General features: G+C 40.9%; 2 protein-coding genes across 5 annotated transcripts in view; one reads left to right on the forward strand and one right to left on the reverse strand.

The window, feature by feature from the left end:
* Positions 1-1,464: 1,464 nt before the first annotated feature.
* Positions 1,465-11,978, reverse strand: commd8 (COMM domain containing 8). 2 transcript variants are annotated; one of them, XM_054797746.1, is made up of 5 exons: positions 11,840-11,978; positions 6,852-7,007; positions 6,594-6,746; positions 4,628-4,783; positions 1,465-1,804 (listed from the first exon to the last, which is right to left on the reverse strand). In XM_054797746.1, the coding sequence occupies exons 1-5, from the start codon at positions 11,882-11,884 to the stop codon at positions 1,760-1,762; spliced, it is 555 nt and encodes a 184-aa protein (XP_054653721.1). In that variant the 5' UTR covers positions 11,885-11,978; the 3' UTR covers positions 1,465-1,759. The 2 variants fall into 2 exon arrangements, with proteins under 2 accessions (XP_054653721.1, XP_054653722.1); XM_054797747.1 differs by lacking the exon at positions 11,840-11,978 and adding an exon at positions 8,695-8,888.
* An 822-nt stretch (positions 11,979-12,800) lies between these two features.
* Positions 12,801-18,995, forward strand: part of atp10d (ATPase phospholipid transporting 10D) — a 41,723-nt gene continuing 35,528 nt past the window's right edge. For all 3 annotated transcript variants that reach the window (XM_054797082.1, XM_054797083.1, XM_054797084.1), the window contains exons 1-2: positions 12,801-13,174; positions 15,849-16,218. In XM_054797082.1, the coding sequence (XP_054653057.1) occupies positions 15,932-16,218 (287 nt within the window). In that variant the 5' untranslated portion in view covers positions 12,801-13,174; positions 15,849-15,931. The remainder of the gene's footprint in view (positions 13,175-15,848; positions 16,219-18,995) is intronic.

Here is an 18,995-nt window from a genome sequence, read left to right on the forward strand (position 1 = left end):
AGATGCTGTGGCATGACCTTAAAAAGGCGTGTGTGTGTGTGTGTATGTGTGTGTGGGGTGGGGGGACCAAGGAGGAAGTACACAAGGTTAATGATTAGAAATTATATCTAAAAATAAAGCGCTCTTGCTGCAAACTTCAACAGATTCATCCTTGGCACATGATCTCTAAGTCCCTGAGGAAGCAAAACCCCCCCCAGGTAGTTTGACAGAGTCGTGATGCAAACCAGAAACAGAGTAAACATGCTGTCACTGGATTTTTTTGACAAAACACAAAATCTACCGCCTGTTTCTCCTGCTGCTCATCCAAGGCCTCATTTGAAGAAGCGCTGGCTGTATAGTGGAGGAGTGCTGACTTGACCCCAGGGTGGCTCCTATGGAGGCCAAACTTGGAAGCCAAACTCTTGACTTAAATGTCTGCAGCAACTAAGCGGAACGACGTTCTTCATCACCAAAATCCGACCAGAACTAGACCAAGTGGGGGGTAAGTCTCAGTTGCCGGACTACATTCCTTACAAGGATGTCATATCCCTTTCAATCATGTGATGTCTTTGAACGCAGCCCCTCATGGCTCATACTAACACCGTTTGAAGTGTGGTTCAAATGATCTGTTCCTATCAAAGAGACTAGTGCTGGACATATATTTACACTTGTGTGCTATCTTTTAGCTTGATTGACATATTCAGTTCATTTGGAGCTGTTAGTACGTACAAATCTATATAATCCTGTTAAATACTGTAAAAATTGAAGTATTTCAGACAGTTGCTAATTTTAAAACGGATTCATCTGATTAAAACGTTTAATCATTTGACAGCCCTACAACCTGCTTAGTTGAGGATGTGTAAAAATGTTAACGGTCATGAAAACGTACTGGTCATTGGGCAGGGGACCCGATGCCGTCCACGTTTGACACTCAGCGTCTGGTTGCTTCCCAGAACCTTGCACAGTGACTCCTCCAAGACCACTAAACCATCCTCAACCTTACTGACTGGCACACAGCTTCATCCCACACACTGGGTGAGCACAATATGACCAGCTGAGACATTTCATCAATGAAACCAACTCCATCTTTCCAGAACAACCCACCTTCAACCTGCAGAAGCGGTTCTCCTGGTAGAAGTCCGAAGGTGAGTAGTTGTTGCTGAAGTCATCCTTCCGTGTGCCACAATAGGTATGGAACTGGTGTCATTTGGAAAGATTGGTCTCCCAACACGGTGGGGGCTGACAGTGTTGTCACCTGCTCGCACACCTACAATATCTGTCGTTAGTATCCATCTGCAACGAGAGCTTATCTATTTGACCTTTGTGGTTTGTTTAGGAATTACAGAATATATCCACCGTACACATTCATGGAGATAAACAAATTGGTCCAAGATAAAATGTGTGGTGACACAAAGGTGTACACTCTAGAACTGTACGCTCTAGTCAAGTAGTATGCGATATGCCAACAGAACAAATGAAGAAAAACATTCTTTTTTCAAAGCACGATGTTTATTTCAAGGGGTATGTATATTGCAAACAAAGTGCAATTCAACATGTATTTCTTGACAAAAAAAAAGTACTGAGAGCCCTGACCTCTCACCCAACTTTCAGCTAGGCAGCAGCTTCCCATCACACTGGACGAAGGACAGCAGTGTAGCTACATAGGGTAGAATTTACCTTGATTCTTTGCAAAATTGGAACTGTACATGTTCATCCCATAGGTCATGTGCCAGGATGATTTCCATTTACTGATGCTTCCACGTCGCAGGTGTGAGGAGGATCAGTGCTGTGCGATATTTTCATTGTTTGTCAGTTGTAGTACCACCTGTAGAGACACATAGAAAAGAATGGGATTTCAATCTGTTAAAGAGTTCTCTCCCCAGCTGATCAATGATGGTTTGATGGGAATGTTACAGTCGCGTACCCCTTAATGTACCCCCTACTGCTACAAACCATTTTTACATTTCATTAAGTTGAAATATTAGGCATAGTAAGTCATTCTGGTTCAACCATTCGTACTGTGCATGGTCAAATTTGGATAAAGGTTTTCCATGAGCACTGATAAATAGATAAGATGTGAATTTCCCCCGTCCTGACACGCATACACATTGGCAGGTTTTCACAGTGCGGGGATTGGATTCAAGATGAAACACTCTTACTACACAACATAATCATCAAACTTACTTACTTACGAAGACCTTCACGCCGTGTCTCCTTCCGTCTTTCTGCTATGACTGTGCGCCCTGTGTCACGAGGCGTTCACGTGCACTCGTAATTGTGAGTGTTGGGCGTGAATTGTTATTCATTTTTATTCACGTACCCGTACCCGACTTTGGGAACCTAGGCTGTACTGTATCACTGCAAACTGTTTCTGAATAGTTGCAATGCCAAACTGAAAAAGGTAAAAAAAGAAAAGAAAAGAAAGAAGAAGCACACACACGCACACTTTAAAAACTAGGGGTACACCAAATGTAAATGGGGGTTCGTGATAAAAATTATTTTAATTAGCGCCTAAAGCTCACAATTACGAGTGCACCTGAATGCTTCACGGCGCAATGGCGATCGGAGCAGAGAGCAGAGAACGATGTTGTTCTTTGCTCTGTGTGCATCACATGAACAAATAAGTTTGATGGTTATTTTGTGCATTAACGGTGTTTAATTGCAAAGAGTTTATTTACTTTGGTGTTCCACGGTGACAACCTGTCACTGTGAGTGGGGCTTTATCGTTGGTTCTATGTATTTTTGTACTTCAGATACTGCTTTGTCGTGATTGTTGAACTGTCCCCTTTTAATTTGGTAATAAATTACTATGCAGATTTAAACCATAGCCATCCTCAGTGGACAAAAAAAGTGATGCTCAAATTCAAGCCATTCAAACGAAAGAATACCAACATCAGACTTGAATAAAAGATATGTAGGATGATTACTTATCTATTTATCAGTGCTCATGACAAACGTCATCAAAATGTAACCATGCAAAATACACTTTTTTTTAAATGAATGAACCAATCTTTGTAAAAGATATGTTGGATGATTACATATCTATTTATTAGTGCTCATGTGAAACGTTATCCAAAATGTGATTATACAAAATGCACAATGACCAATTAATTGTGTTCAATATTTCAAGTCAGTTAATATCACAAGATGTTTTTTTTTAAGTGTGCAAGAGTAGGGGGTACATGGCTTCATGTCAAATGACTGATGGGGTACGCCACTGTAAAAAGTTTGGGAACCACTGCTGTAAAAAGTCATTTTTAAAAATCAAGAAAAAAATACAACTGGTCATCCATCCATCCATTTTCTGTGCCGCTTATTCTCATTAGGGTCGCGGGGGTATGCTGGAGCCTATCCCAGCTGACTTTGGGCAAGAGGTGGGGTACACCCTGGACTGGTCGCCAGCCAATGGCAGGGCACATATAGACAAACAACCATTCACACTCACATTCATACCTATGGACAATTTAGAGTCTCCAATTAACCTAACATGCATGTTTTTGGAATGTGGGAGGAAACCGAGTACAATTGGTCATGTTTGACAAAAAAAAAAATGCAATAAAATTGGTTGATCTGGTCTACTAAGCTTATATTTTGTATCTGCTGTGTTGCAATATTTTTAAAATAAGCCCAACATCCATGAAATATTTGTTATTCTACTGAATTGGACCAATTTGCTTGTCTTTAGTAATATGTAATGTGTTCCAGAAAGGCCGACTCGAATCAAAACCTACTCTAACCGAGTCAATTTTTCCAATAAGAAATAACGCAAATCCAATTAATGCGTTCCAGAAAGGCAAAAATGTTCACACAAAACACATTTTTACACACAGTTTTACAATTATAGTTTTACATCCAGAAAACAAATCCTAAATACATACGAATGATGAATGAAAGGGACAAATGAACATTTAAGGTTGCTTTTACCTTCACTGAAGACGTGCCAAAGACATGATGTGGCAGGGAGATCACCTCACGTCTCTGCTTTTCTTTTGATCGTGGCTACAAAATAACCCAAAATGCAGCCAAAGAAAGTTGCAAGAGCCAGCGTTTTCATAAAGAAGGTGAGAAAGACTACGGAATTCAAAAAATAACTCAGCGAAACACGACGGGGGTGTCCGTGTGGACCTCGCTGCCACATCGTGTCTTTGTCAGCAGTCACGTCTTCAGTGAAGGTAAATGTAACCTTCAATGTTCACTTCATTCATCATTTCTAATGAATGTTAATTATATTCAAATATTTCTAGTGTAATGTTCTGATAGTCTGAAATACATTTTATTTTGAAATACAAATATTTTAAATGAAATAAATCATTTTAATGTAATTTTCTGGCTGAAGTATGTTTTATAATACAAATTGTTTAAAAATCCATTTTTGACTTGTCTGTGAGCCACCCAGAATGGGTCTGTGACCCACTTTAGGGTCCCACCCACCAGTTGAGCATCCCAGATTTAGATCCTAGTTGAGGAGAGTGTGTACATATGCACAGCATAAATCCAAATGACAGAACCTATTCAAGGTGAAACAGTAAATGTCTGTGCCGGTTTCATAAGCGGGTATCTAAAAGGTGACTTAACAATGGCAGCGTAACCTCCACATATGTCACACATGTTGTAGCGTGCCAGTGTGGAAACGGGAGTATTTGTATACCTTATTAGCAGCCTCTAGTGAACTAATCAGCGTAGAAAGCTCCTCTTTGTTTGTCTCCATGGTGACAGGCTTGAAAGTTCCGTTCTCTCTTATATCCAGACTGAGACTGAGCAGAGGAGTCTGAAGAGACGAGATCTTGTCACTGGACAGCGCCAACTGGAGGCAAGAACAAGAAAATGTAAATAAAAAGTAGATGTTTGATTTATGGTACATAGGTACACTTACATCAGTAAGTAACAATCAGTCTTGATGTTTGTAACCACGACATTTACCTTTGATAAATAAATATTAAAAAAATACATGTTTAAAATGTATCAAATTTGTTAAGCTTCACATCTTTACAGTACTGTAAACTTTTGTATAATCTAAAGTATCACTACGGTAATCCCTCTTTCTTCCCCCTTCCTGATTTCTTTTTTTTTTTTGCATGTTTGTCACAATTAAATGTTTCAGATCCAAACCTACATGGCCTTGTGTGAAAAAGTGATGTCCCTCCGTTAAAACATAACATAACTGAGACTAATTGAGCTCTGTCAGTGTGGAAAAGGTTACAAAGCCATTTCTAAAGCGTTGGGACTCCAGCAAACCACAGTGAGAGCCACTATCCACAAATAGTGAAAATATGGAACAGTAGTGAACCTTCCCAGGAGTGGCCGGCCAACCAAAATGACCCCAAGAGCGCAGCGATGACTCATCCAAGAGGTCACAAAAGACCCCACAACAACATCCAAAGAACTGCAGGCCTCACTTGCCTCAGTTAAGGTCAGTGTTCATGACTCCACCATAAGAAAGACACTGGACAAAAACGGCCTGCATGGCAGAGTTCCAAGACCAAAACCACTGCTGAACATTAAGGCTCGTCTCAATTTTGCCAGAAAACATCTTGACCCCCAAGACCTTTGGGAAAATACTATGTGGTCTGACGAGACAAAAGCTGAACTTTTTGGAAGGTGTGTGTCCCATTACATCTGGTGTAAAAGTAACGCCACGTTTCCGAAAAAGAACATCATACCAACAGTAAAATATGGTGGTGGTAGTGTGATGGTCTGGGGCTGTTTTGCTGCTTCAGGACCTGGAAGACTTGCTGTGATAAATGGAACCATGAATTCTGCTGTCTTCCAAAAAATCCTGAAGGAGAATGTCCGGCCATCTGTTGGTGACCTCAAGCTGAAAGCAACTTGGGTTCTGCAGCAGGACAATGATCCAAAACACACCAGCAAGTTCACCTCTGAATGGCTGAAGAAAAACAAAATGAAGACTTTGGAGTGGCCTAGTCAAAGTCCTGACCTGAATCCTATTGAGGTGCTGTGGCATGACCTTAAAAAGGTGCTCATGCTGGAAAACCCTCCAATGTGGCTGAATGACAACAATTCTGCAAAGATGAGTGGGCCAAAATTCCTCCACAGCGCTGTAAGAGACTCATTGCAAGTTATCACAAACGCTTGATTGCAGTTGTTGCTGCTAAGGGTGGCCCAACCACTTATTAGGTTTAGGGGGCAATCATTTTATCACACAGGGCCATGTAGCTTTGGATTTTTTAAATTTATTAATAAAAGGTTTCATTTAAAAACTGAATTTTGTGTTCAAATGCTTTGACATTGAATAATATTTAAATCTGTTTGATGAACTGAAACATTTAAGTGTGACAAACATGCAAAAAAGTAAGAAATCAAAAAGGGGTCAAACACATTTTCACACCACTGTATAGATGGAAAGAGGAGCTTCTTAAGATTGTTGAAATGTTAGCATGCCTTATATTTCTGATGGCAACAGTTTTAATGCTGAGACAGATGAGTTTACCTTACATTGATTATTATGGAAAAACTGTTTTCAAATTAGAACAAATAGGAAGTCACCCCGTGTCAAGAAACAGGCTGTATTTGACTGTATTTGTTAAAATACTCATGCAGTGTTCCCCGTACCGTTATAAAGGACACTGAGGAAACTACACAAAGTACTAATTCACCTTAAGCTGCCAGTCAAAGTCTTGTAGCGTAGCAGAAGTGATTGAGTTGGTTCTGTCAAGCAGAGCGTGCCGAATGTCTTCCTTTCTGGCTTTAAGCACATGGAGCACAGCCTCTGAATGACTGCTGCTCACCTCTGACAGGCCGGCGAGTACCTGAAAACAAGAAGCAGAAGGATGAAACACTGGCAATCTCAGCTCTGAACAGCTGCTCACCCTCAAAGTTGCTGTGGGGAGCATGCAATGACATTGCCGTCTCACCTCCTCATCGGAGCTGTTGTTACCGACTGCCCAGCGAAAGACTGCTGACAAAGAGTTGAGGAGCTCCAGCCATTCCCCCAGGCTCCATGTGGCGTTGTAGTCCCCCTTGTGAGGAGGCTCCTGCCCACAAAGTCCATCCACCACCCTGTGACACAGCTGCACACAGACAAAACGATGAGGTTCTATTTGGTGGTTCATCATTTTAAAAACCACCTCTGGTTTGTCCAGTACAGTAATCCCTGGTTTTCCCAGTTAATCGGTTCCAGACGCAACTGTGATAAGTGAATTTCTGCAAAGTAGGATCCTTTATAAATGGAATATTATTATCGTCTGAGCATAGAAAACCTGTGTACAACCTTCTATATACGATTTATAACATTATTAGAGACCTCTAGACATGAAATAACACCCCTATAATCACCTTTGCACTTGTAATACCCTGCTGCACTACTGCTTGCTTTGTTTACACTGCATTTCGCAACTCTTATGCGCAGGCTATGGGATCTCTGCAGGGACCTAGGAGACAGCCACCGCTTTAAGCATAGCAAGCTACCGAGCTAACTAGTTAGCCTCCAATTTATTTATTCTAAACTTAAGAAAGGGTTCAAAACTGAGTTGGGAAGAATGAAAAAGAAAGAAGCCAGAAACATACCAAAAACAATTACTCAGTTCTCAATTAATTGGATAATCGATTAATCATCGATTCATCAAATGATTTTTACAGCTCTACTTTACAGATTAACTTATTTGACCTTCTCTTTTTGATGCACATGTTGAACTGTTGAATGTTTGAGTACTTTTTCCACAACTTGCTGTTCTCTAACAAGGCGCTGCACAGCAAAATTCACAAAGCGGTGTGATCTAATTTGGATTAATCTGCCATGACAACTTACTGGTCTTTTTCCGAAAGTGAAACAATGCAGGAAAGTCCAACAGTAAGAGTCTGAATGATGTGAATTATTATTTTATTTTTAGTATATTAAGTTCCTTATTTGCTGAAGTGCATCATTAGTAGTTCCAGCTTATAGCTGAACAATTTCCCTGTTCCCTTGTTTCCCTGAGCAGCTCCTTCAGCAGCAGACTGTTACACCCACAGTGTAAGAAGGAGAGGTTCCGCAGGTCCTTCATACCGACCACTGTCCGGCTCTACAACACCTGCACCACCTGAACCATGTTGTAGACACTATGCTTTCTTTACACTGTTCTCTTCACTTGTCTTGCTTGCTTGCTGCTGTAACAAGTAAACTTCCCCGCTGTGGGATAAATAAAGTACATACATACATACAACAATGCCATATACAGTCAAACCTGTTTTAGCCGTCACCTTTATAGAACGGCCACCTGCCTATAGCAGCCACTGAGAAATCCCCCGCAGAAAATTTACATGTTATAGACCCTGTGTATAGCAGTCACCTGTCCAACGCGGCCAGCGGCCACCCATTTTGTCTCCCTTGGTCAATATCTGACTGCATATAGCGGCCAAATTACCAACTCAAGTAGAAGCTTCATGCACGAAAAAGTTTCGTTTTTCAATCAATGAAGCCGTCGTGTGTAGACTTTAATTACTGAGTCCTAGCTCAGTCACAATCATTCACAAGATCCACACAAACTGTCAGTTGTTCCACATAAAAAAGCCGTCTTCTTTTGAGCTTGCTATTTCCTGGTCAAACATGTAACTTTAAGAGCATTTGCACCAAAACATTACCGCAAAGTAGGCTGGGAACAGGATGTGCTCCCAGCGACGCTACAATAAAAAAAAAAAACATACGTTAGCATGCATGCGGCAGCGGGAGCAAAACTGAGTTTGGTTGTACATAATTGAAGTATTTTAGAATGTACTCACGTTATTTTTCATCAATCCTCATCCACAAATCCATCAAAGTCCTCATCTTCTGTATTCGACACAAACAAAGCCGTCTTCTTTTCCGTTCGCTACTAGTCTGTTAACTTGTCAGTGTTATTCAGCTCCGAAGCAAAGAAGGAAACTTCTCCTGTTGCTTCTACCAACTTTATTTATTGAACGCGGCCACCAGACAGCAGCTCAGAACACACACACATCTCTCAGCATCGTTTCTCCTTCCTGCTTGCCCACAAGGCAAAGGTTAAACAAGCCCCACTACATAGCTGTCCAGCCAATGCCTGTAAGAAATGACACCGTTTATTTCCTGGTGTGCACTGGTCAAGACTGAAATGCCGCTTGTTGTGGGGAAGGAGAGACTCACATCGCCGATGAACTTTAATGGCTTTATTAACAGCGGAGAACACTGCAGGACTTTACATCCACGCCAACATAAACACACTTCCCAACTCTCTCCAAACTCACAGCTAGCACTGAGCCTAGCTCTCCTGCTCGGGACGCCCACCGTCACTTCCCGTCACTTCCTGTCACTTCCTGATGAACTAAAGCTGTAATGACACTCTGCCGTATAAAAAGTAAAATATAAAAACAAGCGTAAGACATTACTAGCACAGCTTTGTTCTGTGGGTCGTGGATATATTCTATCAGTCATTATTAAGCCTCTAGCTTCCTTTTAGTAAGTAAAAACCTTGGCTATGATTGCACTACATTGTCATGTAGACCTACAAAGTACACTTGGAAGAACAAGAGGTGAATAAATGTATTGCAATTGATGTGAAACTGATGAGGGGTAGGATTAAATAAGCTTTGCTTCTTCCTACTCCTTTTTGGACATGCAAAATTGTGAATTGTACGATGTGATGTGCTACTGTTTGACTCATGCATGTTCAGGATTATATATAATAACATGATAATATAATATAATGATAATGATAATAACAAGCCTAGTAGTGCTGTACAACTTTTATCCGCAGTGCCCTGGTCAACTGGTCAACATTATTATTTTTGTTCCCTTTTTTTTCCTCTACTGGTTAACATTCAAACTGGACCCCAACCTATCTATAGAGGCCACCTGTCTATAGCGGCCACTTTTGCAGACTCCCTCTAGTGGCCGCTATAGACAAGTTTGACTGTACTTGTCTTGTCTGACTTTTCCACCGAGGGTCACACACTAAATGCAGGGAGTCCCTTTGAAATTGAGAATTAAAAACATTACAAAAAAAGACATATATTTAAACACAAATTTTTGTGTTTTTTTAAGTTATTAGTGTCAACATTTCAGTATTTTGTAGTTACCTTTTGCCCTTTTGCTCTATTTTTTCATGTTTTTTTTTGTTTTATTTAATTTATTTAGCGTCCCACGGGCCCATGGGAGGTGAGCCACGGTCTACAGATGGCCCCAGAGCCACTTTTGCATGTTTCGCCAGGAAGTTGTGGTGTTGCCAGGCAACTAAACAGCGTCTCCAAGCTGTCTTGTTAGCACTGTTGGCTTGTCAGGGGTTGGGGGTTGCATGGTTGTGAAGGTTTCCTGCATGCTTTCAGACCTTCACAGGAAGTGTAATTCACATTTGAATCACTAGATGGTACTCAGTAAGTGTTGACTGTCGGGAGGAAGGCTCGGCTGCCCGAGCACCTCCATCGTCAGTTTTATCCCAATTGAGAAAACTGTCTGTGTTGATCGTCTGTATTCATGCACTCACCGTGTTCATTCTGTTTAAAAAATGTTCCCACACTGTGGCTGTGGCATTCGCCACATCGCTTTTGTGCCGTCAGTCATATTAGCGTTTGCTGGCTCACGAAGCTAACTGCTGCTAGGGTAGTAGCTCTTAGCTAGTCGCCTCGCCTCCACAAAGAGGCTGAAGGAAATAAGAGCTCACTCTCTCTGTTCATTCCACTATAGAACCAATGCACACAGACAGATGCAGAGTGAACCCTCTTGTCATCCAGCCTGTGTGGCACAGAGAGACGAGCAGACACGCAAACACACGCATACATGCACATGGCAATTTATCGAGAGCATCATAATTATTGACTTCTTGTTGTTTTTGTTTTAATTGTTCGATTAATAAATGATTTATCGATTATCGTGACAGGCCTAGCGGTACTCGTGCAGACTCAAGAGGTGGCTCTCCACTCGCTTGTGCGGCATCTCCTTAGCTTTTCGCGACCATTTGTATTTAATTACCAAATAAATAATGATGATGATGCATGATGCATGAACGTCTGCATCAACAAATGCAACCATTGAATCGTATCGAATCGTTCGGTTTTGAAAATATATCTTTTTTTTAATCATATCTTAACCCATGTATCGAGATGCGTATCGAATCGTCTACCACAAAGAGATTTACATCCCTAGTCATTATATTTTGTTTAAGAGGGAGGATTAACAGAATGCGCCAAATTCAATCTGTGGCGGGCCAATTTGAATAAATGAATGTATGGGAAATCCTGAGAACTTCTACAGTGACAGGTCTACGGAATACAGATGACATCTGCACAGAAATTGCAGTTTTAAAAAAATACATGAACCCGTATGGAGACATGCACTTGCTCTGTCCTGTAACTAAATGTTATATTTAAGACTTTAAGGACCTGAAAAAATGTCACCTGTTGTGAATCAGCTCCTTGTTAGAGAGCAGCATGATGTGCACAACAGATGGACACGTGCATTCACATTTTTTAGTTATAATGCCTTTTAGTTTGTCCTGAAATTTCACCTGAAAAACGAATAATGCAAAGTCCTTCTAGTGTACAGTACAGATAGTTTTAAATGTTGCATTTACATTTTCTTTATTTGTTCAGTCATTTTGGTTACAACCGAATTCATGCAATAATTAGGATATATTTTTACGTGCATGCATTGTAGGCTTGGTCGAGAAATTTAAACACAAAATACCGAAGCCGAAGTACTGCTGCATCGTATCGACAACGAGAAAAACATTTAGTTTAGCGGAGTACTGTTCAACTTAAACTGCATTTACATGGCTTTCATCAAATCAAAATACAGCAAACTGAAACGGTCGGATTTAAAGGACTTCCCCTTTAGTCATCATAACGTGTACAATGCAATTCCGGCAGCTATGCTAAAAGGTTTGGCTGTTCCTAAAAATGTAAAGACTGCTCTTACTTGAAGGCACTCTGTAGCAGGCAATCTGGCTAGCTGTATCGCCATGTTGTCTTCCACTGATCTGTATTATATATCTGGATAGCTCATACGTCGCACGCCGCCGTGCAAGCCGCAGAAGCCAAAGAGACGCCATTTTATCACTCACATCTCGACTACATTGGCACAGCGTACATGGTGTACAAAGCAGATGAAGGGGCTCGCAGAACATCTATATTTTACATTAAAAATCGGGGAGATTCTCCCATTCCTTCAAGTAAGGCAACCTTCGTCCCTTAAAAACGACTTGATACGTTATTATCTATCTTTTGGCTATATTAAATGTACCTTTTCCCCTTCCAATTCTCATTGCCTTTAGGACTAAATTCTACTCTGCAGCCTGGCTCAGCACCCCGGCTCAGCACCCCCCCCCCATAGCAATGATAGTTTTACTCCTCTAGAAAGAGATTTTAATTTTAACTGCATATCCCATCCCTTTTTCCACTAAAATCCATGGTCGTGATGATTTAGTTTTTATTCTTACTTTCATACAATTCACTATGCTCTCGTCTGTAGAAAATATGAATCATAAAAGAGAGTGACTTTGGACAAGTTTTAAAATCTTTTGTGTTATGAAATAGAAATAACCTCTTTTCTGATATAGAAATATATTTGAAGAAAAACCACAGGAATAATATGTGATACCCATAATGTGTAATAACCATAAACACATGCACACACACACACACAGAAAAAAACAACAACACTGAAACAAAACCATATGCTTTGCGTAAGACAATACGTTGTTTGCAATCTCAAACATACCGGTATGCAAGTGTTTCTTGAGAGTGGCAATATGGCGGCCGTGTGGCTTCACAAGTCATCGCCAGTGGGCTATCCAGATATATACATATCAGTGGTTTTCTTCTCATTCTACTTCCGCTTTCTCGTCAGCTGACACGCGACGGCGGCAAGTCACGTGACATTGACACGGGACATCGAAACGCTGAATGGAAAAATGAGACCGCATTTCAAAACAATCAGTAATAGAGAAGTAAAAGATAATTTCCATTGCATTTTCATTTCAACTTTCCCCCCACTACGCACATGCTATCGCCCATACCATTTGGAAATGAAACGATATTGTGAGACACCACGTCCCTCCCTCAGAAGCGGAAGGGTACAGCTTCGACTGGCTCCGACGAAACAATAGTCAACTCAATAGTCGTTTGGGGTGCTGATCGGTGTTCGTGGAGCGGACCGTCGGTAACAGACAAGCCATAGTAATTATTTGACCGAACTGAGAGCGTAGGGAGCTTACTTCTACGAATCAATCTTCGTATGGACATTAAAAGCAGGGTAAGTCTGTTGTGGCACGAAATTCTCAATTTGATATACGGTACTTTTATTAATTATTAATATTCCTCGGGTTGCACTGATACTGTTAAACAATTCAACAGTTATTGTCATTTGTATTTCTCTGTTTCTTTAACACCGCATGTCATTCAGTTAGTTAATTAATTCAAGTTAAGAAGATGAATTTCTCATATACCTGTCAACAGGGGTGGGTGGGTGTGTATGTGTGAATGGTGTATGGTATACTGATATAGATTGGGTTATGATTTATTATTAAGTGTGTGATACATATGTGACACATTTTGGTATATTGTTGTCGATTGAAGCAAAAGAAAGGCTGCCTTTTAAAAATAAAATAGAACATATGAATACAAATAAATATAATTAAATTTAAATTAAAAGTACATTTAAGGAACAAAAATAAAGTGGAACAGTAGCAGCTTGAGTTTCCATTTCTCTGAGAAATTCTATCAAAAGTATTTTTAAATAGACAGATCTCATCACATTTTAACAATTGAACAGGTTTACATGTTTGTCTCCCTCCTTTGTCCCACTTCCTGTTGTTTGGTGAGACCGTCCTGCCAGGACAAGCGGCCTCGCAGCTGTATGTGGAGTTACTTTCCTCAGGGCTACTTTCCTCAGACCTGGAATAGCCGTCTCGGAGACCATTTGGTGCTAGAAAGAGGCAGGATTGGTTCTTCCAAACTGCTCTGTCAGGGCCACTGCATCTGGAGAAGTCCAGCATTTGCCCACTTGAAGAGCTGTGTGATTATCTTTGAGAACCCACTGACATCTGTGATTAGAAATGGGTTCTGTGTGAACATGGTGAACTGCTGTCCAAAGTGGAAGCTGTCAAAACGTTGGTGGAAGTTTTCAATCACCTTATCAACAAAGTCAATAACAGAAGACACATAACCCATAATCCGTTTGTGCACTGGATGAGCCGCATCACTTGGGCCTGCTTGACTCCCATCCAAATAGAAGCGCCTCGGGAAAACTTTAAAATAGATAATTACTTCACTCGAGGCCTGTCACGATAACAAATTTCTGCTGGACGATAATTGTCCTACAAATTATTGTCGATAATCGATATTATTGACAACATATTTTGAGACAATTTTTTCATCAATTATATGGCGAGTAATAATAATGCGAGTACATCATATCAAAAGCAATCAACTTTAATTTCCCAAAGGTATTTAACATTGAAAGAAATGTCAAGAGATTTTAAATAAAATTGCAGATGCAATTGTAATAGCTTCATTAATGTAAGCTATTTTTATGACACTCTTATTTTTAATTACCACTATTAGACAGGATGTGTCCCGCTCTGATTTTGAAGGCTAGAAGTGTGATGTGTGTTGAAAATGTGTTTTGACTATGGCCAAGTCAGGTAGCTATCGAGTGCCTCTTGCAGCCGTGGCTGTTGTCCCTATTTCACACACAACTTGCACAAAGTCAGCGGCCAACCTAAAATGCTGGGTTTCATTAACATGCACTAAAGCACAACTCATACAGCCTGAGTGGCACACACACACACACACAAACACACACACACACACACACACACACACACACACACACACACACACACACGCATGCTCAGCCAAACCAAGCTAATCCAGCTTGCTTATACTGGCTATTGTTGTAAATGAGCTCATGCTCACGTTCGGTGGCTAGTAAGAGTATCAAAGCCGATGTTTCCGGTTGTCGCCTCGACATGTTTAGTTCAGGAGAGGGCTGGTTAGTGTGTGTGAGGACATGTTGCTGTGAATGACTGGTCCGCCGCGGATATATTTCCACACACTCTTCCCGTGCAAGCTCCACGCACCATGACAGAGCAGTCTGGGCACAGTGAGGGGGAACCACCGCTGTTGCTACGCAGCCGAATACCCAACTGCCAACGTGAAACTAACTTCACCAATGTGCAGCGTGAACCCTCTTGTCATCCAGCCTGTGTGGTAAAGAGAGAGGAAAATAAAAATGCATGCACATCAATTTATCGAGACCAGCAAAATGACCGACTTTGTTTTTTTTATCATTCGATTAATTGATTTATCGATTATCGTGACAGGCCTACTTGACTATAGGTTGACTTCCACATCGGACGGCAGTCCACCAGTTAGTGATCTCTGATCTAACTTTTCATTTGTGACTTCCTTCTTTCCTGTTTTGTACTCTTATTTTGTCATCCACTTCCTGTTTTGAGTTGAGGTCTCGTTACTTCTGAAAGTGCATGCAATAGAGTGTAGTACGCAACGGCGCTGGAAGTCCGCCATGTTAGTCAGCAAGTGAGCTGGGCAGGTTAGTTGCACGGCAGGGTACAATGCAATCGCACGCTCTGAGTAAGTTACAGTATGCACAGTGCCTACACTTTGATGAAATGAATGAATGTTATTTATTGAACGGAATGAATACATTTATAAGTAGGTTACGGCTCAACATGACTCTTCACATAAGGACCTTGAGTAATAAATGTGAAATAATCTATTATACTCCACAAATATGACCTACATGTAGGAACGTCAGAATAGAAGAGAGTCCAACCCCTTTCTAAACGCACTGAGAGTACCAGAGCGCTTACCCAAATATATATTCTCAGATGGCCAATGTGTTAGTGCAACCTGGTTTGTTAACAAAACATGTGATGCACAACAATTACTTTCCTTATGCGCAGGATGAGGACCTAGGTCAAGTCCCTAGTGGACTACAGAGGAATAGAAGACCACGGAGGAAAGGCCTGGCCACCCTGCTGCATAGATGGAACGGCTCCACTCTCTGCAACGTCAATGTTGGCAGCTCATAGCTCGAGAGCCGGGCCGAGGCCGGTACTCGACCCATAACGACCTGCACACCAAAAGCTCAGTGGAGTCCCACAGCCCCCCACAGAGATGGAAAGAGACAAGAAGAACCATTTTTGCTCGCCAGGGCCCCCACCAGCAAGCGCTCAAAGACATTGCCAAAGGTTACAAGGGCAACGCCATCTGCACTACCAAGTACAGCATATTGACCTTCATCCCCTTGAACTTGTTTCAGCAGTTTCACAGGTAAGACTGCAAGGTTTTTTGTTTTTTTTTTAGGGGTGCGGGTGTGTGGTGAATACATAGACCGTAAAAGTCTGTTAGCAAATTTCCGTGCTCCGTGGGCCTGTCCGTTGGTGTGCTGCTGTGTGTCTGTTGTTGTACTTACTAGTGCTACGAATTTGAGGGTGTTGCATATTCAGAGTTAAAAGTCTCCCTCCAGCTGGCTAATTATAGAGCCAGAACAGTCCTGATTGGCTAATAGAGAACCCGCCCATTGTGTTATGCTTTCTGCTTGGCTGTAGACCATTGTCAATCAATCTCCTTTGTGTGGCCCGGCCATGTATCCTGTTTGCTAGCGATCATAGGGCGCCATTATGAATACTGTAATTGAATCTTCGGTCTTCTAGAGTAAAACACTACAACAGGAGCAATATGTTTTAACAAGCATACAAAAACACTACAGCTGAACGGCGCTGGGACGAAGCACGGTCGGAGGAGTGAATACTATCACTTAATTTCTTGTGTCCGAGATTGATTATTAAAATTCAAATGAAATATGAACTTTGAGAGGAAACAAAAGAGAAATGTGAGAAAATGCCTGTCTGAGAAAAGTTTATAAAGAGTATTGTCAGGGTTTTTACAGCCTTAAAACATACTGTATATAATAATTGCAAGCAAGTGAAGTTGTCTACTTCGCGGATTTCACTTATAGTATTGCGGGCTATTTTGGGAACCTATGCCCCGCGGTAAAGAAGGCAAGACTGTATAAATGGACAGTGCAAAATGGTGCAAGCTCACAGTGTCGCTTGCTACATTGCAAAATAAATGCAACCTTTCAATACGGTTAAAAGACAACATTTGGGGAAATGTTAACAATGTTTGACAGACAGTACGGATTGCCCGAGAGAACGTACATGTACATGTCACAAACAGCAATTTCCTGAGCTGTATAACCGAGTGAAAGAAGACGTGTTGAAGGACATTGCATTGCACCATACACTTTATACACTTTTCTCAGACAGGCATGAACATTTTCTCACATTTCCCTCTTGTTTAAACCTTCGTTTGAATTTTAATGATCAACCTGGACACAAGAAATGATTAAGTCACTCACGTGTATTTAATTCCTGTGACCGTGCCTTTTCGTCCTGGCGCCGTTTCGCCGTATCCTTGTTAAAACATAAACACCCTTTTGCAGTCCTCCTCCTTCGAAGCGAAGATTCATTTACACGCTAGGAAGCTAGCAAGCAAGCAAGCAAGCTAGCGATGACACAGGAGACATGGCAGAGTGGCACAAAGGAGATTGATTGACAATGGTCTACAGCCAATCAGGAGTCAGGAAATAATCGGCGGTGCAGACAGGCAGGAGGACAAAGAGAGAGAGACACTCAGCTTCCCACAAAGCAATTCTTCTTAAAGTGCCAGGCTCGGCCTGTAGCAGCGTTCAAATGCTGTAATAAAAAAAAAAAAAAACAAGCACATAAAAAATTCAGCGAATCCACGAAAGGTGAACTGCGATAGAGCGAGGGAACACTGTATTGCATTATAGCTTTTCATGGGACAACACCAGGGATGGGAATCGGTTCTCAGTGTTTCAGTTTCTGGGAATCATTTGCCAATTTCACAATTTCATCATTTCCAGTGGGCGGCACAACTTTCATTGTGACATCGTTCGCCAGTGCAGCCAGCAGGAAATGTAGCACGAACACTTTTGGTTACATTTCACAAGAAAGTATGTTGCATTTTCAATCTGTGTGTGTGCAGGCGTCCTCCACCCGTCTGAGAGGGTGTTGTCTGCAGCTGGAGACACCATAAGTCACGAAAGTAGCAGACATGCTTATATTTCTGGAAAAGAATTGTTAATTCTTCATAGTTGGTGGTTGCCGAATTGCACAATGCGCAGTTCCATTAGACTTGACTTGATTCTGTTTGTCACTGACTGACAAACCTCATATATCATTTTAAAAAGGAGAATTTTCATTTCTATTTGAAAAATGTTGAACATGTTACTGGACATTCTTGTGTAATTGCCACAGAATAATTGATGGTGTATTTTGTTAATTTCAGTTCATACTAAGCTACACGTTTGTAATTTTTTTTTTCCAAAAGTGAATCAGTAAAGAACTGATAAAGCAGAATCAAAAATGGAATCATCAATTCCCCAACTTCAAACAACACTAAACAAACAACACTTTGATACAATGTAGAGTAGTCAGTGTACAGCTTGGATAACAGTGTAAATGCTGTCCTCCAATGTCCCTCAGTTTAATGTCTAAACTGCTGGCAAAAAAGGAAATACACCCCCCGCCCCATTTTAAATTTTACAAATTAAGCCCAATCAGACAATTAATCCATTCCAAACACCCCAAAATTTTAACACCGAACACATTTTATAGACAATAATTACAGTTTTAGATGCAGAAAGAGTGAGGTGGAGGAGAGGAGATTATGTTTCGAGGGCAATCCCTTTTTTTTTTTTTAAACTGTTTCATGGCCCAAAAAAATCTATGCAAAGAGGTCCGTAAAAGGCTTTTTAACATGCTTAGTTTTACAAAAAACAATGCCACAAACATAACATGAAATAGAGAAATTAACATTTAACATAATTTTACCTGTAGTTGGATGCCCTTTGACAAAAAAACCCTGTATAATAGCAATTTGTTCACAAAAAAAAACGTGCTGCTGTTAAATTTGACTAATGTAAAATACAAAAAAGAATAATGTCCAAGTTAAATTCCACCCATGTACGTATGAGTAGGGCGAGCTGGAGATTTTATGAATTGCGAAAACTTCATAGACTT

The sequence above is a fragment of the Dunckerocampus dactyliophorus genome, chromosome 13 (assembly GCF_027744805.1).
Source record: "Dunckerocampus dactyliophorus isolate RoL2022-P2 chromosome 13, RoL_Ddac_1.1, whole genome shotgun sequence".
Lineage (NCBI taxonomy): Eukaryota > Metazoa > Chordata > Actinopteri > Syngnathiformes > Syngnathidae > Dunckerocampus > Dunckerocampus dactyliophorus.